This window comes from Nuphar pumila, chromosome 16 (assembly GCF_984573655.1).
Source record: "Nuphar pumila chromosome 16, dmNupPumi1.hap1.1, whole genome shotgun sequence".
Lineage (NCBI taxonomy): Eukaryota > Viridiplantae > Streptophyta > Magnoliopsida > Nymphaeales > Nymphaeaceae > Nuphar > Nuphar pumila.
In genome coordinates, this window is record NC_143264.1 from 82,140,395 (window position 1) to 82,161,777 (window position 21,383).

Consider the following 21,383-nt stretch of genomic DNA (forward strand, 5'->3'; position numbering starts at 1 on the left):
CCCTTACCCTAGCGGTAAAAAAAAAAAACAATCACTAGTTTTTCTAAACATCCCCTTTGATTTGGTAACATTGTCAGCACAGATCATGGAACTTGACTGGATACCGTGCTGGATCCATCACAAGCTCAGATTTAGAGCCCTCGCCTCATCAAGTTGCCGATCAAGATGATGGATCCCTCACGATACATGACCACAAAGCTCATGTTGACCAATCACAAATCAGTTTCGTCGGATTTGGTAAAACAAACAGATATCCAAATGATAATTGGATCTGAATTTGGCATATACATTGAATCTTGAGTTGGTGTAGAGTTTTACGTTGAAGCTGAATCTGAAGAGTGCATTTGATTCAGATAATGTTTAAAAAGCGTGTTGGATTAGATATTTAAGCTAATCAGTTCCCGATTCAATAGCAGCATTTTTTCATTCGAATCTGATCCGGGTCTGCAATGAGATGGGCAATACCTGATTTTGTAGGATTCAATAATGCCTACATACACAAACCAAATCCAAACTGTTTGCATTATGATTTTTTTTTTTAAGACTACGCTCCATCACCAACTGCATATTGACAGGCCCTTGGTCCGTAAAACTCTTGAGCAGGGGTGGCAATCGGGTCAGGCTGGCGGGTCGTGTCGGTGGGTTGGCGGGTCAGCATACCTCAACACGAACCCAACCCGTTTATTAAACGGGTTGGCTGTGGCAAACACGAACTAGACCCATTTATTAAACGGGTAACCCGACACGACACAGTTAACCCGTTTACTAAACATGTCGGGTAAACGGGTTGGCGGGTCAAGTTCGGGTAAACAGGTTGGCGGGCAGGTCCAGTTGGCAGTTCAGGTAAACGGGTTGACCCGCCTGCCTAACCTGTTTATTAAACAGGTCAGCCGGGTTGGCATACCCCTAACACGAACCCGACTCGTTTAATAAACAAGTTAGGTGGGTCAACCCGTTTACGACACAAACCCGTTTAAGCCAAACCCGAACCCGGCTAAGAAGCGGATTGGCGGGTCGTGTGAGATTTTGCCACCCCTACTCATGAGGTTCCATCTTGCCCACTGAAGAGTAGACTTAGCTTCAACCTTGTGGCATGGGATGCCGCTGCGAGTTTTGAATTGTGGACATTTCATATCAGGTAAGGTGAGGATGCCAGCTTAAATAGAGAAAAAAACAAGAAAGAAATTTCTAACCTCATACGTGGTAGGAAATGATAAAGAAGCTTGAGTTATCTGTTACCAGACATCATTCTCACTCATAATTAGAGTTTCATAAAGAAAAGGCCGATTTAATTCATTCATTTGTCTGCAAATGATGGTCTTATTCATCGCCTATGTCCTCGCCGCAGACGTGGACCCCACACCAACTGAATCCCGGGCCCCACTAAAAATGCTGTCATGTGATTGGACAGAAGACATAGACTCTGGATCATTTTCGTCCCTTCGATCAAACGCAACCGAGTTTCCTTTTCTCGTCTTTATTTTCTTCATTTAATTATTTTAATTCCATTTAAAAAAAGAAAAAAAAAAGTGGGGGGAAGGAGAAAACCGCTCTCAGCGAGCCGTTCCAGATCCTTCCGACCCAATGCGTCCGGCGAATCAAATTCTCGGAATCTGAGCTCCCTTCACTTTTGGTTTCCGGGAATTCCCAAACGCGTCGATCTAGGGTTTCTTCTTCTGTTTTTTTCCTTCTTCGGTGGGGGGAAGAGGGAAGCGAGGAGGAAGCGACGGAGGGAAGATGGGTTCCGGCGATCTAGTTAGCATCCAACCCAACGAGCTCACATTCCCATGTAAACACCTCCTTTTCGGAGTAGTTCTCTGTTTGGATTCGTCGGCGTTTCGGTTTTCCTCCGTTTGGTTTCTTTTTCTTAGGGTTTTTGCCGTTCCCGGTGGAATTCTTGCCTGATTTTTTTTTGTTGGTTTGGTTTGGGGGCGTGAAGTTGAATTGAAGAAACAGATCTCGTGTTCTCTCCAATTGACGAATCAGACGGATCAGTATGTGGCCTTCAAGGTGCTCCTATGCTTCCTCTTCGTTTTTTCGTGTTTTGGGGTGGTTTCTCTTTCGTAGACCGTGACGATTTTAGGATGATGTAAAAAATCGAATGTTTCCTTTTGGATTCCTGTTGGTTTTTATCAGGTCAAGACGACGAATCCGAAGAAGTATTGCGTTCGGCCGAACACCGGAATCATCTTGCCGCGGACCACTTGCGATGTCATAGGTACGATCGTTATCGTCGCCGTCGGCGGCTTCGTTCTTGTAGTTTTTTCCTTTTTCCGATGACGATTTGGGTTTGGTGGATTCTTTGGGATTGTTCTTTGATGGTTGTAATTTAATGCTGGTTTGCGTTAGTAACAATGCAAGCCCAACGTGAGGCTCCTCCGGATATGCAATGCAAGGATAAATTCTTGATCCAGAGCGTCGCCGCTACTACTGGAGCTACTCAGAAGGATATTACTTCGGAAATGGTAAATCGGTCTCTTGTTGTAGTGATTTCTGTGGTTGGTTGCTTGTCGATGTTTTGATTATTGAATCCGTGAGTTGGGTGTGTGCAGTTCAACAAGGAAGCTGGTAACCATGTTGAGGAGTGTAAATTGAGAGTCGTGTATGTGTCTCCACCCCGGCCACCGTCACCGGTTGCTGAAGGATCGGAAGAGGGTTCCTCACCGAGGGCATCTTTGTCGGAAGTTGGGAATGCTGCAGGATTCGATGGTGTATGCGCTTTGGAATCAGTCACTGGTTCCCTATCTAACAACTGTTTAAATTTACATCTCTTTTTTTTAACGGTTGAATATACTTAAGTGAATCGATTTTTAATCTCAATTATTTAGGTATTGCGCGAAGATGCTGATTCCAAGGAAAGGGCCTCGGAGGTATTTAGTTGTGAAAATTTCTGAACTAGATTACGTGAACCTGTGGTTTTATTATTATCTATGTCACATAGGTGCTGTTGCTGCCATGAGGCACTTTAAAAGAACTTGGGTGCGGGGAGGGTATGTATATAGAGAATTTTTAACAGCTTTAAGTTAACACTATGTGTATGTGTGTGCATTTATGTATTTATATATATAATATAAATAAAACTGGACTTGGTTATGGTTAACTGAATCTACTTTTGGACAGAAATGGACCTCAGTGTGGTTGACTTCACTTGACACAAGGAAGTCGTGTCCAGGTGTCGCCACCCGCATGGGTGCGGGTGCGACAAGGGTGTGGTGCCCTGTTAGAAGAGTCCGTGTTACATAGATTATTATTGTTTGTGTATCTATAATTTTCATGCAGGTGCACTGCTGGTGTGGTACCCTGGTAGAAGAGTCCGTGATGCATAGATTATTATTGTTTGTGTATCTATAATTCTTTAAGTGCATGTGCATGCACAGCTCTAAATAGGTAACTATTACAACCTTACATCATAATACAAACACGTGAAAGACCCAAGAAAGCTCTCATTTTGTTGTAAAGGTTGCGTGATAGCATCTAAGTCCCAACTTCTAACCAGTGTTATGATACATTGGGTGTATCGTACCATATCATTTGAATATCATTTTTGTTATGATTGATAGATTAGGATGCTTCTTCTTTTGTTTTGTTATTTTATATATAACTTTGATATCAAACATTCATACTTGTGAGTTGTGACTTTTGTTAAATGTTTGTTAGGAGTGTTATCGGTATCGTATCAAATGTTTTATTAGTGCATGTTTATGTTTAATTACTCATAATGCATACATTCATGTTCTTTTTTTTCTATTGCATTCTATAAATTTTTTATGCTTTTTGGAGAATTTTCTCTGTTTTTTTTTTTTTGTAATTTTCAGATTTTTGTTATATTTAATTCAAGTTTTTTCCCATATCTTATGATACGATACAATATGGTACAATACACCTGTATCCTAGGCTCATGTGATAAGGGTTTCAATAGGCTAATTACAACATTGCTTCTAACACTTTTATCTCTTGTTGGATTGACTTTGCATTTGTCTCACATTACATATTTATCACATGTCTAAATGTTTACAAACAAACTTGAATTGTTACAGAGCATGAAAAATGAAGTATTTTTAAATGATTTCTCTGCATTGGGCTTGTCAACTGAAATGGTTTTAGTATGATTTTACATGACAATGAACTATATAAAAGAAGAATATTCTCCGACGTGTGGAGATTAGATTTAGCAACCTCATGCAGCATATTTCAATTAAACCTACAAATTTATGTGGGAACCTTTTTGTCTCCCTTTGTAGTGCATACAACCTAGCCTCTTTTTTCTTCTTTATTTTTCTGTCTTTGGTGGAACAAAATTTTCATTTTTTTAAACTTTTGGTTGGTACGGAAGAAAGTCATAATTGCCTTGCAATGAGATTCTGGTAGGACACTGCCAAGAACTTGGTGGAGTCGATACTTCGATTGACTTGGTCTTGACTTTGGATTTTATGTGACTGAATTAAGCATGTGCTGTTGTATTTTCTTGATTTTATTGATCTGTACATGTGCATGCCTCCTGTGCTGTAATCTGGCCTCCTACGTCATTCAGTTTGAGATTAGTCATTGTCTAAGTTGGTTGGGACTTGAGAAAGTCTTTGGAATGTGAGAGAAGTCATGTATCGTCTGATGTCATATTTAGGAGTGGGCAACAAGTGAGCTTCTCACAAGAAGCTTAGGCTAATGTTGACATCCATTTAGAAGAAGCAACTAGGAAGCTTGAGCTTATGCTCAGGCTCATTAAAAGACTGATGTGTGTGTATGTGTGGATGCGTGTGTGCATGCACATGCATGCATGTCTGTGTGTGTGCACGTGTCTGTACAATACTTATACGTTTATGCCTAGGCATTAGCTTGCTGAGATATTCCTAAGGATATTAAGCAGTGGAAGGTGGAGGTGGATTACAAAGAAATTAATTAACAACTTGATAAATTTTTTCCAAGAAATGGCAAGAAACGCTAGATATTATTCACAAGTTGGTTAACCATATTTTTAGCATTTCCAAGCAAGTATGAATGATAATTTTTCGAGGAAATGGAAGTAGAAATGTAACACTACATATTATTCTTAAGTTGGTTGACCATATTGTTAGTTGATTTAGTATGTCCAAGCAAGCACACCACTTTCAGGTACGAGACAGTTATGATCTGGAAGACCTGGCATACACAAGAAATAAATTTGAACATTTTTTAACTGTTTTGAAAGTTACAAAAGTTATTGATTTCTAAAAGAATATTAGGAGCTTAAAAATGCAGAGAAACTTTTCTCATGTACCTTGTAATTGATGGTCCTTCTAGAAGCAACTGAGTAGGTCAAAATTTGAATATGCTGTTGTGATTATCATAATTCATTACTGATTTTCCCTGAATTTTGCACCTTGTTTTAACTTAGTGTGTTCTTTAGGTCTGATAGCTCCATGCCTTTTGCGTGGTTATCAGATATGGGTCTTCTCCTATAGAGCTATGGAATACGTATTATTTTTTATATGGCAGCTTAAATCAAGTCTGATGCAAAAATTTTACTAGAATTACTTTCATAGGTATAACAGAAAACCCATTTTGCTTACTAGAACAAACATTTTATTACTCAAACCTCTACTTGCATGATCCTTCTATGGATGTACATCTTGCTTCCTGCTTCACTTGTATTTCAATATTCGTTTATGTGAAATCCTTTACTTATGTGCTAGCTACTTGTTCTGCTGTACTCTTGCCTAATAAGTCTATTTGCTTATAATCTGATAATGAAAAAACGTACTTATCTTGATGTATGTGAGTTTCCTAACCTTTTTTTCACGCGAAAAAGGGGAGTTCTTCAAAGCATTAGATGGCTGTTCTTAGTACAGATCTTAAAGTACTCCTAGGTTTTGTCAATCTTGATTATGTTTTATCCAGCTTGCTCTGTTTTCTTTTTTTTTTCCCTGATTAATAACCAAGGAGTACTTATGCACTATTTAATTCAAGTTTTAGTACCTCCTGAATTCTCAATAAGTTCATGGTTCATGTAAATTTATTATCTAATTAACTGATTAATCTTCTTCAGGCACGGGCTGCAGTGTCAAGGCTAACTGAAGAGAAAAATTCTGTTTTTCAACTAAATAATAAACTACAACAAGAGCTAGTAAGTCTTTATTTTTATCCTTCCCTTTCTCCCCCTTTGCATTTCTTCTTCTCTGCACCCCCCCCCCCCCCCCCCCCCCCTTGTGTGCGTATGTATGTATATGCTAATCTTGTGGTAGATTGATCCAGTTATTTTTTCTTAGCCTTTATTGTTGAACCATATTTTACAGTTGCTCTTGTACTATAGAAATAATCAGACAATGAAATTGGCCAATTTCTGAATGCCATACACTTGACAGCAGTAACTGTTCAGTTTCTATATGAGAATAAGTCTCTAAAAACCTATAGTTTTAGGGGAAAGTACCTTCAAGAACCAAATCTTTGGATGCAAAAGCTGTGCCGAGTCACATATTTTGGCAATTGCACCCCTGTTGGATCTGCCACTGCTTTTGGGTGGATCTCTATAAAAGGGTTTCTCAGTTGCTACCGTGTAACCTCTTATAAGCTATGTAACACAGTAACAGTCCATTAATCTCAGGTTGTTTGTATAAGTCTTTAAATTTTTTTTGCACTTCTCATATTAACATAGATTTATACCCTCTCGGAATTGTGCATTTGGATATATAGGGCTTTACTCCAAAGATCTTTGTTCTAGATTCATAGTTTATGTTGCATTGGTTAATGCCTATAGTTGAAACACTTGGGTTTTTTAAAGTTGCTAGTTTCATAGACTTGCTATCCAGTTATCCACTATGGTACCCTGACGTTCCATTTTTTCCTCCATACCCATGTCGACACGTGTATCCCCATGTCAACATGCATCGACACCCGAACACGCCATTTTACCCTCTGTACATACAAGTTTGTATTCAATTTATAATTTATAATTATATTTTCAGTTTATAACTTCATATTTTCAGTATATAATATATATTTTAGGGACAGCATATATATTTAGATTATATTCAGTTTATTTTGTATTCATGTGATATATATATATAGCCGTATCCCTGTACCCACATTTTTTGGAATTGCCATGTCGTACCCTCCGTACCTGTACCTGCACCTGTACCCAGGTGACATAGGTTATCCAGAATTTGAAAACCAAAGTCAAGTTCTGCCTGTGATGCTGCCAGTTGTCCAGTGTCAGGATCATATTATGTAATTAAGACTTGAGAGAAATTGTTAAGGATATTCTAGGGAGAAAACTTTCATAACTTTGCAGGTGTCTGCAAACTTCTGTCAGGAGACTTATTAAAATTCATAACTAGGATGGAGAATCATTTTATTTTTTAAGAATCAATTGAATAGTTTTCAACTGCATCCTTTGAAGTAATTGTGTGAATGATGCACCAATGGACCTCATCCACACAACTAAATTCCCTTTGAATTTCTCATACTGATGGGATTAATGAATAGGAATGTGCCCCCATACACTGGGGCATTACATCAATTATTGAAAGGAATCACTTTTTTTTGGATAAGAGTAGCTGGGGGATTAAGGTGTCCTGATGGGAAAATCTGCACACTTTGATCCACCAAGAGAGTTTGACCAGCCATGTGATAACCACTACTCCTCATGTTGTCCTTGTTTGTGACTCGAATGAGGAACAAACCCTTCTTGAGAGTCAAGAAGCATAGGTTTGGAACAGACGACCACAATGAACGGAGCTTGTCGAAGACAAACTTGTATTGCTTACGCTTGTTTGTGATCCCACCTTAGAACCTGGCCATGAGTGGTGCCACTAAAAAGGAGATAGTATCCTTTCATTGCACAGAGTCAAGATAAATAGGTGTGACATATTCACACCCTCATGTGATCGTTTGCTTACCAGTGATCAAAACACCTTTCACCACGTGAGCCCAAGATCGACTATGGGGGCAAGGCATTTTGAGGGAGAACAATCTTGAACTGTGGGATGCGTCATGATATAGGTCCCATGAAGGGGTAGGATGACCTCCATTAGGACTAAGCCAATGTTAGAGTGTACAATTTTCACTATGTGTGTGAGTTGCACAATGTGGAATTCTATCTTCCTGTCTCTTATGTTGTTTTTCTTATTGAGTTGACACCTTGGGTTCAAGCAAAAGACGATGCAATACATGTGGTGTGATGGCACTTAGAAGGAAGTTGTCCTCTCTTTTGGTAACAATGAGAACCTACATTTTAATGCTTGTAGCAGCACTTGAAAAAGGCTGGTAGAATCATGGTTTTAGAGGGAATTTCTGAAGGCGCTAGAGGTGTACACCTTTAACTCCTCTAGGTAACACTAGCCTCAAGATCTAGGCCTATTTCTTAGATAAAGAAGCCCACATCTCTTTTCCCAAGAGGCCTAAACCTCTATATGAGGTTTATGCCTCTATGAGAGGCGTGGGCCTTTATTCAGAAGGACTTTAACCTAGTTAACGTAGGTCTGATGACCTATCTCTGTGTATAAGGATGTGAGCAGTTTGGATTTGGATATCATACCATCTTAATTGGATTGGGTAAGAGTAATTCAATAAATGATGGGATTTTGATCAAGTTTAGAGTCTTACATCTTTTCTAAAATGAACTCAAAAGAATCCAAACAGCTTCTCGATATCCCACTTGGTCAAATTTAGTAGTGCCTGCATTCAAACCAAATTCATATTGATTAGCTTAAATAGCTAACTAGATTCAGATTCAGTATTAGCATTTTTCATCTGAATCTGAACCCAATTAGATTGTATTTAATAATGCCTACATCCAGAATGAATTAACTGATTTACTTTCTACTTCATATGGGTGCAAACAGATTAGGGTGTTGCTTTTTGTTAATTTTTAAAACTTTTATTCCTCAAAACAGATTATCTTACCCCCCATTATACCTTAAGGCTTGCACATAATTCATACAACAACAACAACAACAACAACTACGCCTTCATCCCAAAACAATTGGGGTCGGCGATATGAACCAACAAAGAAAATCATTTTGGGTCTTCCACATGAATCCTTCTCCTCCATTCATTTCTATCTAATGCCATGTCCTCGGTGAGGTTCAAAGCATTCATATCCTTTCCTATCACCTCCATCCATGTCTTCCTAGGCCTACCCCGACCTTGCACATCATTCATATTTTTCAAAAATGTCTCATTATTGCCTCACACTTTTAAACCTTTGAATTGAATGCCTGTTGTCGACATGGGTACAGCCTGGGTTGGACCTAGAGAGAGAGATGGCAGTTGTGGTGATGGTCCGGCGCTGACCCAGCGAGAGAGGGCTTGGGATTTGAGAAGTGTTTTGCTAAGGTCAATTGGGGTTTGCGGTTTAGTATATAAATTTTTATTTTTTATTTTTTACATGGGTCAATTGTCAGTAGGGCTCGATTGAGCCTGACTTTACAACTGATGGTTTGGGCTCGACTTAAGAGTTGAGACCAATTGGTCTCAGGGCAAAGTTTGATTCCCAAACCGACCCACAATGGGTCAGGTTCTTGGCCTAATGTCTACTCTTAATACATAAAATATAAGTAAATAAATAAATATATATATTTACATTTATATCCTTACTCTCGACACTTAGAATTTTCCATGCCATACCCTCCTTATTCGTACACGTACCTGTATGACATAGGTTTTGAGTCTTTTGACTGATAACATAGTCACTGTTATGCCCTGAGAAAATGACAAAAGGTGCCTTTGCCTTGTCTTTGAGGTGCAAACTTTTTTTTTTCATGAAGTGCCTCTCAGAATCTATGTGGAATAAGATAGCGGGTGGCATGAGAAAGGTGGCTAAGGAGGTATTGGGTGAGTCTAAAGGCGGTGCACCGCTAGGTAAGGATACATCGTGGTGAAACGAGGATGTCAAATTAGCTATTAAGGTTAAAAGAGAGTGTTATAGAAATCTAAGTAAAAATCGTGATAATGAGAATTTGGAGAAGTATATGATAGCAAAGAAGGAAGCTAAAAAAATAGTTCGGAACGCGAGAGATAAGGTATATAAGGAGGTTTATGACAAGTTGGATACCAAAGAGGACGAGAAGGATATTTATAGGCTTGCAAAGATGAGAGATAGGAAATTGAGGGATTTGTGTATGGTTAGATGTATCAAATATGAAACTCAAAGGGTTTTAGTCAAAGATGAGTTGATTAAGGAGAGATGGAAAAATTATTTTGATAAGCTATTTAATAAAAGTCATGCTCAGGATCTTGGAGACTTTTTCATTCTTTTTCATGAGACGAATCGTGACTTCATGCGCAAGATTCAAAAGAAAGAAATTGCAGAGGCTTTGAAGAAAATGAAATCAAGAAGGGCAGTTGGCCCAGATGGTATACCTATCGAGGCTTGGAAATGCTTGGGAGAGAAAGATTTAGAATGATTGACAAATCTTTTTAATAAGATTTGGCGGACAAATAAGATGCCTAATGAGTGGAGGAAGAGTACTTTGGTGCCTCTATATAAGAATAAGGGTGATATACAAGATTGCACAAACTATCGTGGTATAAAACTCATGAGTCATACTATGAAACTTTGGGAGAGGGTGATTGAGTCTAGGTTGAGGAAGATTGTCATGATATCGGAGAATCAATTTGGTTTTATGCCTGAAATATCAACTATGGAAGCTATACATCTTCTTAGACAACTTATTGAGAGAAATAGAGAGATGAACAAAGATTTGCATATGGTTTTTATTGATTTGGAGAAGGCTTACGATAGAGTACCTAGGGACGTTCTCTGGTGGACAATGATGAAGAAAGGTGTTTCTCTCAAGTACATTAGTATAATTAAAGATATGTATGAAGGAGTAGTAACCAATGTCCGCACTTGTGGAGGGGTGACAACCAATTTTCCTATAATGGTTGGGTTACATCAAGGATCTTCTTTAAGCCCTTTCCTATTTGCTATAGTGATGAATGAGCTTACGAGATCAATTCAAGAAAATGTGTCGTGGTGTATGTTGTTTGTTGATGATATTGTTTTGATTGATGAGTCTAGAGCTAAGGTTAATGTTAAGTTAGAATTATAGAGACAGACATTGGAAGCAAGAGGTTTTAAGTTGAGTAAGAGTAAGACAAAATACATGGAATATCGATTTAGTAAGCAACGAAGTAGTGATGGGAGTGTAGTGAAGCTTGGTGAGCAAGAAATACCGGTGGATGATTCTTTCAAATATTTGGGATCTATCATTCAAAAGTATGGAGAAATTGATGATGTAAATCATAAGATAAATGTTGGGTGGATGAAATGGAAGAGTGCAACTGGAGTGTTGTGTGATCGTAGAATGTCATTGCGGTTGAAGGGAAAGTTTTATAGGACGACTATTAGGCCCGCTTTACTATATAGTACGGAATGTTGGGCTGCCAAGAGACATCATATTCAAAAAATGAGTGTAGCTGAGATGCGTATGCTGAGATGGATGTGTGGAAATACAATAAAAGATAAGATTCAGAACGAGGAGATACGTAAGAAGTTAGGCGTTGCACCTATTGAAAATAAGATGAGAGAGAATCGTTTACGGTGGTTTGGACATATTCGACGAAGGCCTAATGATGCTCCAATTAGAATGATGGAGAAATGGGAAAATATATTAGTTAAAAGAGGTCGGGGTAGGCCTAGGAGGACATGGATGAAGGTGATAAGAAAGGATATGAATGCTTTGAACCTCACCGAGGACATGGCATTGGATAGAAATGAATGGAGGAGAAGGATTCATGTGGAAGACCCATAATGATTTTCTTTGTTGGTTCATATCGCCGACCCCAATTGTTTTGGGATGAAGGCGTAGTTGTTGTTGTTGTTGTTGTTGTATGAAGTGCCTCTAAGGTGATTTCTTACAAAACCATGATGATGGTGGTGATGCTAATGTTGGTGGTGGTGATGGTAGTTATGAGAGTTGTGGTTATTTTAAATGCACATGACAATGATGATGGAGAAGCCATGTCACAAGGGCACATTATATGGGTTCATATATTTAGGTGACATGACAATATGTGAACACATCACTTGACACGTCTTACATTATGTTTACATTTCAATATTGTTTTCAATAATAAATATATTATATGTCGTAAAATATAAAAATGTATTTTTACAATGAAAAATAAAAATTCCTGTGTCCTTGTATCCTAGTTTGAAAAAAAAAAACATATTCTTGTCTTGTATCCATATCGAGTCCATGCATGTCTTTATGTCCGTGTCTCAGTGAAAAAGATGGCAGCATGATGATGGTGGTGTGCATGACAACAATGTTGTGTTCATGAAAAATGACAGTAATGATAGTGATACCGGTGCAAATAATGTGATGGTTGGTGGTATTGATGGTGAATGTGTGAAAATGTTGGAGGTCTTAGTCTTGAAAAATAAGAGTGGTGGTGTTTGACTTGTTATTTGAACAATTAGGCTGGGGGATATGCGGTGGTAAACCTGTTGGGTTTTAGAATACAAAGTTGAAAACTAATTGATTGCAAGCTATAAGCCCTATATTCCTCGAAAAAAGAATATATTGAGTTACATTCTTTTAGAATGTTATATAAGCCCGTATGTTACCTGGACTCTCATAGAGGTCCAGTGTGATTGTATTCAGTTGTGGCCAGCACCAGTACTTTTTGACATGGTTTGGACGTCTATTTTTGTATTTCAAAGTGTCCAATACTATTAGACATCTGGACACAGTATGTCAAGTGTTGGACACTTCGTGTGTGGTGTATATACACTTCAACAATAAAAAAAATGTTCAATATTTTATAAATGACCTTTTGTTTTATCAATTATTGACCTCATGGTGAACAATGATGATCTTTGACACTAAATAGCCTTTTGAGTTTCATTTTTTATATGAACCTGGCAGTACTCTATCTAAACTTCAAGGACTTCATAAAATCTAATTTTTAATATTTTAGTTTCTTCCTCTTTTATTCTTTGTCTTTCCTCTTCTTGGTTTCATATATCATTTCATGTTATGTCAAGGTGGTTGCTCAATCCTCTAGTTAAAATAAGCAACCTTGTTTCTCTTTGTCACTCCTCTTACTTATTTTCCTTCTCTCTATTGCCACACTTTTCTCTTCATCCTTTTGACTAGAAAATTAAGGTTTATATTCTTGGATAATGTGTTTGCTCAGTCTTTAGCTGAAAATAGGCTACAACACCAGAGTTACCGGAAATGCCTAGGTAAGTGGGGAAGCGCGATTCTCCAAAGCGCCATTTTTTTGGGAAGCGTGTTTCCCTTTTATGGGAAGCGCGCTTTCCTTAATGGGAAACATGTTTCCCTTTTTTGGGAAGTGTGCTTTCCCCCCTTTGCTTCCCTTACTTTTTTCAATTTTTTTTGTATTTTTATTTTTATTTATTTTTCTCTTTTTTGGCTTCCGGTTCGCTTCCTAGGTCGCTTCCGAGACGATTCCTTATTCGCTCCTAAGTCGTCCCACGCTTCCTAAAATTTTGAAAGTGCCTCACTTCCCGCTTCCCGTTTCCGCTTCCCCAACTGGCAACCATGGGCTACACATCTTTTCTTTTTAGCTGTTGTCTCACTTATTTCCCTTCTCTCTTGCCACACTTATTTTCTTCTTTTCCTCTCCTTTTGACTACAAAATGGTTTATAATTTTCGATAGGTTTGACACTTCATATCCGTGTCCAACACAAACACTTGTATCAGTGTCTAGGACTCTACGTAATATATTAGAATCCCTACTGTATTATATTGATATAAAGCAACCACAAACTTCATTAACTTTGATTTCATTAAAAACAAGGACAATCTATGGTCTTTTGTGGGACTGTCAGGGCTGTTGACACTTTGTGAACTCTCTCTTATAAAGTGCACCCTCTCCTTTGCGTCAGTATATGGCTATGAGAAAATTATCAAAATATTAAAAGATTATTTACGAACTGTACTCTTTAGTTTTTCAATCTTTCTACGTGGATGTGATTCCCTGTGTTCAAGGCACCTTGATGACACAAACTGTCAAAGTAAACCAAGTGACACCCACAAGTGCCCCATACACCTTGTTAGGTGGGTCGGCTTAAGGTGTTGAAGTTGACATTGTGAGTTTGATATCTGGAGTGTGCATCCCTTGCCACAGGATCGAAGCCAACAAGAAAGTACCCTCAGTGGGCAGGACAGTGCTTGTGGGGTTTACTACTGCAGATATTGAAACAGGGACATGGTCAACGTGGCACCTCTGGGTCCATGAGGGGACTCCAAACCATAACTGTGGTTTCTCCTTTTTATAAAGAAAAAATAAACCAAATGATCTGGCACAAACAACCCTGAGAATTCAAAAATCTAGTAGTTCTTTTCCTGCTAAGCAACTAAACAAGGAACAAGTCCTTGTGATCATTTGCATCCTTGTGATTTTGAGTTGTTTATGTGGTAACGATCCCAGCAGAATCTTAGTCTGTTCAACGTTTGTTTCCTGTCAGCATGTTAAATTGTTGTTTGGATTGGGAAGCCTGTGGAACACCTTGGTGCTTTTTCTAAAATACCCTATCATAACCAATTTATCCATTAATGTTCTTATTTTTTCATGTGTCATGGCCAGTAACTGGTATTCAGGTCTATAAAGGTACTTTATCTATTATGCAGTTTTAAAGCAAAAAATTGTGATTCTTTTAGGGCTTGTTTTTGTCTGGGGAAAGGGTGGTTTCAGTGGAAACCATGCCCAAGAAGTGCCAACTCTCCAGCACCTCCTTATTTTTATTAGATTGTGGTCTTTTTCTTTTTTGTTATGGTTTTGAGTGAAGGGGGGGGGGGAGTGGGCTGGTGGTGTTGAGGACTGTTGCTGCTTTCTATGATACTTCTGCAGGATGTGAATGCACCGTTAAGTCTTTTTCAGAATGGTATTCTCAGAACTGAAGAAATTCTTGGCCTTGTTGCTACTTGTGAAGGAAGTTACTTGAGTGATACCCAGTACTCGTTTTGTGGTTACTTTTTATTTTTCCTCCAAGTTGTGATTGTGAACCTAGATTCATGCTTACCTTCACCTTAAGGAAAAGCCTACCAGAGGACTGTTCAAAAGATTGATTTTTCAGTATGAGAAATCTAAATATCTGTGGTTGGCAATGGCATCACCTCCATTGCTGTAATAGTCCTAAATATTGCATATTCATATCAAGTGGATGCAAGATATCCCACTGTTGGATGAACTAACGAGTGACTGTTCTATGTGCTTTGTTTGGCGGATTGTTGTTCTATAACAAAAAAGGATAATAGTGAGGACATTGTCCAAAATCATTGTCATCATTGAAGGAGTGGTTGTATAACCTGGTTAATTTGGTTTGTAGGAGCTTTTGAGAAAGCAAAGCAATAGAACTGGCGGTGGCTTCCCGTTCCTGTATGTGTTGATCGTCGGTCTGCTGGGGCTCCTCATTGGTTATCTCATGAGGAGGATATGAAGAATATGGCTGTTCATGCTAGTGGCTGTTTGCAGCCTTCACAAGCTGGATTGCTGGCTCTGTTTGAAAAGGGGAAAGGACAACATAATTATCAGGGCTTGATGGACGTCTTCCCTATCGAGCATTCCTTTATTTTGTGTATTGATTGATTGTTGTGTCAATTTTCTTTCTTTTTTCCACTTTGTTGTTTAACTTGTTTAGATTTTCTTATCTAGATTCTCTAGTTTATCCTGGAAATCCAAATATTTCCTTCTGCGGTTGATTGAAGGGCACTTTTTGTATCAGAGAACTGAAAATATTTTTCTCAAACATCTTAGTTGCTTTTGCTTCCCTTGCTCTTTGGCATTCTTGCATTATCTGCATATCCAAAGTAGTCCATGATGGTAGCGATTACTGTTCAACTTAAGGTGGTTAACTTCTGTAACTGTTAAACAAGAAATAATTGGGTTGCGTTTGTGTGCTTGTGCTTGTGCTTGTGCTTATGTACGTGTGCACATGCTTGCATTTGCATGCTAAAAAATTTAGTAGTTTTATTCATTTATTTGTTTATCTTTGGCTGGTTTTGGTACAACAAAACTTTCACCTTCCTTGATAGGGCAAGACGTACGCCCCTGATTGTGTAAAATAGCTGACATCTTGATGAAACTGTGTCGATATAAATGCAGATTTCACGGTAATTTTTGTCTAAACAATAGCATAGATACAACGATATTTTGGCCATTTAAAACGGCATCCAAGATATGATGTTTTTTGGCAAGGGGAAGCAGGTCTTGCTCTTAAGGTAGAAAACGGGTAGGGCGCCTAAATGGGCTTGTTGGAGGGTCAGCGTTTGGCTGGCTCCTAGGCTTTTAGCTGTCTGTGCAGCCTGACAGGGGGTGGGTCTGGGGGGAATTCAAATAGCCTCCGGTCACAAATAGGGCCCCACCTGACCCAATATGTCAAGGACCCAACGTGCCTTGCTGGCTGGGGCCTAGCAGTCAGGCTGTAACGCGCCTCTGTGGGTCAGGCCGGCAAATAGTGGTCAGATTTAGGGAAACTGTATGATTGTTCTTCCATATGCTTGGCATCATAAACGCTACGCTCTAACCTTTGCTTCCCAGGAGCGGTAATTCCTCCGCATCACATCTGGGAACCGATGATATCAATCTTTCTCTCTCCTGCATGCCTTGTGTTTCAAAATTCACGAGTTCCATAGCAATCTCCAACTTGGATCTGGAATTATTTATTGGTTTCTTTTTTAAACTTTCTCTCTCCAAATATTTTTGGATGCACACCCAGCATTGAAACCATGTACCTTGGTTTCTTCCAAAAACGTCAAGACGGAGGGATTTCTAACTTTCCTTGTTCTTCTCTAGGTAGGTATATACAAAATGTAATTTTTTAACTTTGGTAAACCTAGTTAATTAGTTTTCATACATCATATATTTAATTAAAAATTCACATTAATTAATTGATTAAGTCTTTTTACTGAGTATGGCAAGTAGGGGGACGTCCCACTCTACTTGGGTTGGTTTGACCTAAATTGAATCCATCCCATAATGAGATCCAATATTCAAGACCGGCTCACATAGGGAGTGTCCCACCCTCGTAATCACTAAATTAGATCCAAATTAAATTATAAATTCAATTCAAATTAGAATCCAAATAAATTCCAAATTCAAATGCACATTTGGAATTCAAATCAACTTGAGATTCATTATTAGAATATCAAATTGTAGTTGAATTTAGGGATGTCAATTGGGTCAGATATTATCCGACATCCGACTCAGTTCCAAATAAGAATTAAAACCATAAGTGTCATCTTTATTTCTCAAACATATTATGAAAAAATTTCAGGTGTTAATCATATTATAAAACATACATAGTGTGTACATATATTTACATATTTTATATAAAATATAAAGTTAAGATGACTTGGTCGAGTCACCCAGTTGACGTGGCCAAGTGATGAGTCATCCAAGAACAAGCGAGTGATGAGTCACTAAGTTTTAAAACTATTGTTTTAATAACTCTCTTTCTCTCTCTCTCTCTCTCTCTCTCGTAACAATGCCTTATCTAGCTAGTTATCCTCATAAATGTTGGAACATTTAAAAATGCTTATCCAAATGTGAAAATAATCCGATTGAAAAGATTTGAATCCGATCGGGATACACAATTGGATTTTAATTAAAGCATCTATATTTGAAAATAATGTGTCATACTCGGATGGAAAATCCAACCACATCCGATCCATTTGCAGCCCTACTATTATCATTAGTAAAAGACCAAGAAAAGACTGTATAACCAAACATCATGCCGGTTCTGAGTCATCCCTATCATCATCCCCTAACCGAGATCTCATTGATGTGTGTCGTTTTGATCAAATGTCATCTACTCATCTACATCATTCACTTGGTGAAGTTTGGCATTTGAATCACCAAAATCCAACTTATGTGCAAGATCTTTTGGCAATTCAAAAATCAATAACTGAAAAATATGAAAATTTTAGAATTTAAGAAAATCATATGTTTTCATCGAAAAGACAAAATCCAAACGTGGACTCCTATCTCTTGCAACTTATGCCAAAGTGAGATGGGATAAGGTGGGTCCCAATCTCAATAAAATGATTGTCTCGCTGCTAAAGCATGGCCACAATCTTTCTGAGTACTCGTTTTCATGATGATTGTCCTATGTGAAAGGTCGAGGGCCCCATCCCAATGTCATGAGTCTCATTTTGGAAAAAATCTTGGCTAGCGACAATCTCGTAATATTTTCAAAATTCTGGTGATTAGCAAAAATTTTGAGAAAAAATATCAGCGACTATAAATGTATAAAAGTATGAAAATTACATAAAACTATTAAAGATACATTATATGATATAAAAATATCATAAAAGATGGCTTCTATCACATTAATACTGTCATAAAACAAGGTATTTTAAAAAATATGGGACATTTTAAAAAATATCACATTTTTTTGGGTAGTAAATCGGCCATTGTGAATAATATAATGAGGGGACGTGAGAATATATGAACTACCAGAGCTTCGAATTGCATAATAGATGGCATTTGCAACAGTTTTTCAGCATAGACCATTTGCTAGAAATCGACATTTGTATTGTGTTTTCTCAACACACTAAATGTGATTTTTTGAAGGTTAAATATTGATCAAATTAAATTTTAAGCTGTTGATTTTCATGCCTTAAAGAAACTGCTCAACCCAGTTATTTCTTTCTCACACTAGGTGGATGGGTAACAAGATGCTTGGCTAAAGGCTCAACTACAAGTGTTAGCAAAAGGTAATCGTTACCTTTATATTTTTTTAAATGCATGTTTTTAATAAAATGTCTCATTTTAAATTATAATATTTTTGTGGAACGAATGTAAAGATGGATGGTTTTTGTTAGACCCGTTTTTAAAAAACGAGTCTAAAATTTACTCACACTCAGGCCACAAATTGGTTTGGGTCTGTGTCTGAATCTGAGTATGACTAAAATTATAAACACACGTATCGATTAATGGGTAAAGGTATGAATCGGGTGAGGTAGAGACGAATTGGTTTTCATCAGACCCATTTTTTATTGTCTATGACTAAATATGCAGCCCTAATGTATTCATGAACGTTCACTGCATGCTCCCTATTCTCTATGACTGCACAAGTGCAGAGTCAGAGAAAATACAATGTTTCAGCAGATTGCCAACTTGAAGACTTGGTTACTTCAACCGATTGCCAACTTTTTCTTTTGTGTATCGTTTGGTGTTTGTATTAATGAAATATTTTATAATCACCCACATAAATAAATGTTTATTAATAAGCTTTGCATATTATTTTTATGATATATATTTTTATAATAATTTTTTAAAACCGATATTTTTCTTAAAAAAAAAATCGAAATCTCCCGAGAAATTCCTTCACCGAAAAATGGTCGAGAACAACATTTGTGACTGTATAGCAAAAGAGATGCCCTGCACCTAGTAAGTAAGAAGTAAGAATGTCATTTTTTTGTTCAAAAAAGGATTTCATCATTTGACATAGAATGGATTCCATCCTATGTCAACCCTAGCCGTCCAGCTAAAGCATCTGGACGGCTACAATTAGTCAACATCTAGGTGAAGCCGCGGCTAGAATTGAATGACCTATCCATGACTAATAGCAATTGAAGGCACAATCCAAACCACATTGAGTTAGACAATTGGGCTATATGTCTCAAAGTAGTTAATCCCACCTTGTTGGTTATAATCTTTAGCCACTATAAGAGACCTGTGACAGGCAATGAACCCATCAGCATACCTCTTGATTCTATATATTCACTTATACTCAACAATATTGGATACAACATCTAGAGAAACCAAAGTCAAGGTATGGTTTTTATTAAGGCTTCTTACTCTTCTTTGATAGATTGACTTCATTTGGGTCAACTTATGGCTTGACTGAAGTTACTGGGCCCATCCTTCTGAACCAATTAGCTAAGTGCAACACCAAAGAAATATAGGGTTGATAAGAAGGTTCATGGTTTCAAAGTTCCATCCTAGAATCTAGTGACCATATGATGCATAAGGGTGAGCTATATTGACAATCAATATTTATTCTATTTTTTTCACTTTTTCTTTTCCTTTGTTGGCTTTCACTTGCACTTTACTTTGTTGAAGGAATAGAATCCTAGTCCACCAGGGAAGGTAGTGTTGATCCAAATGTCAAGATGAGAGATCTCAACTCTTATCTACGTTAAACCTGTTAGAACTAAAAACAATATCATCATGATGCAAATCAGATTACAATACAACATGATATTCATGTTGAACAATAGATTCAATCCGTAACAGAGTTGAAACATGTCAAGTTCCGTTTTAAACCAAAATCCAGACGATGATAGCACATCAAACATATGCATAAAACAGAATAAGAACAACAATGAAAAACATGTTAATATTCTGCAATAGGCTAAGACGTATAAAAATACTTCTCTTAGAGAAGATTTTCCCTCACATATGGTGCAAAAAGGGTCAAACGTCCCTCCCTCAGGATACAATAGCCTTGACGATCTGGATTGGTGCACTTCGATGGTAGATCACCCATTCGAAAACAACCTCTGTGAACGATTGCTGCAGAACTCTCCTTTTCAAAAAATGCCCCCAGGAAAGCAAGAGAGAGCAGAGAGAGAGAAAACTGAAAAGTCTCGAGAGTCACTAGCGTCTTATTAACCACAACCCTCTAATCATGTTTTATAATCCTTGAACGGATACTAAAAACATGGAAGAGATATGTTACCTATTACAAAGTGACGTGACCCATCAATGGAATGATCCGTTATCTATTTTCTTTTTTTTATTTAATCCAAATAAAATAATTAATGTGGTACAAAAAGAAATATTAAACGTAGATTAAGGATATGGCCCTATTCATACCCGTACTCGTACCCGGTACACGTAAGTATGTGTGGTAACCATACCATCCTTCTTGTTCTTGGAACAAATGATTGAATCACCAAGAAAGATATAAACTCCACCACCATTTTATGATTCATTAATATGGGACTATTCCACATCATCTAGGGATGACAGTGGACCAGGGCGAGAAGGAGGACAAGGTCTCCACCCCCGCCCCGTCTCTAAAATGTAACCTTCATCCCCGGTCCACCCCCATGACGGGAGAGACTTTGGACCTCCACCCCTGCCCCGTCTCAACATTCTAATCCCCGCCCTGTCCCCACCCCGCCCCCGCCCCGTCCTCGTCCCCGCCCCCACCCCCTATAAGAAAATCATATAGTCATCACCATTCACAAGAATACCCACTTCATGCGATTAATGATAGTAGAATCATAGAAAATCCTCATAATGGGCAACCAAACAGTCACATTCCTCTAAATTTGATAGAAAAATAGAGACACTGTTGATATATACACAAAAATGATGACAAACAAAAAGCATTGTCCACTTACAATTCAAGTTTATGGAAAAAAACCAAGCCGATAAAATTTATATTCATAACAGAAAATCAATAATGAAAACAGATCAA

General features: G+C 37.9%; 1 protein-coding gene across 2 annotated transcripts; it reads left to right on the forward strand.

Moving 5' to 3' along the window:
* The first annotated feature begins 1,510 nt into the window (after nt 1-1,510).
* On the forward strand, nt 1,511-15,725 carry LOC149813844 (vesicle-associated protein 1-2-like). 2 transcript variants are annotated; one of them, XM_089992055.1, is made up of 8 exons: nt 1,523-1,789; nt 1,940-2,010; nt 2,137-2,218; nt 2,350-2,465; nt 2,553-2,711; nt 2,829-2,870; nt 6,023-6,100; nt 15,279-15,725. In XM_089992055.1, exons 1-8 carry the CDS (start codon nt 1,738-1,740, stop codon nt 15,387-15,389), a joined length of 711 nt encoding a protein of 236 aa, XP_089848181.1. In that variant the 5' UTR covers nt 1,523-1,737; the 3' UTR covers nt 15,390-15,725. The 2 variants fall into 2 exon arrangements, with proteins under 2 accessions (XP_089848182.1, XP_089848181.1); XM_089992056.1 differs by lacking the exon at nt 6,023-6,100 and having other exon boundaries at nt 1,511-1,789.
* The last annotated feature ends 5,658 nt before the right edge of the window (nt 15,726-21,383 follow it).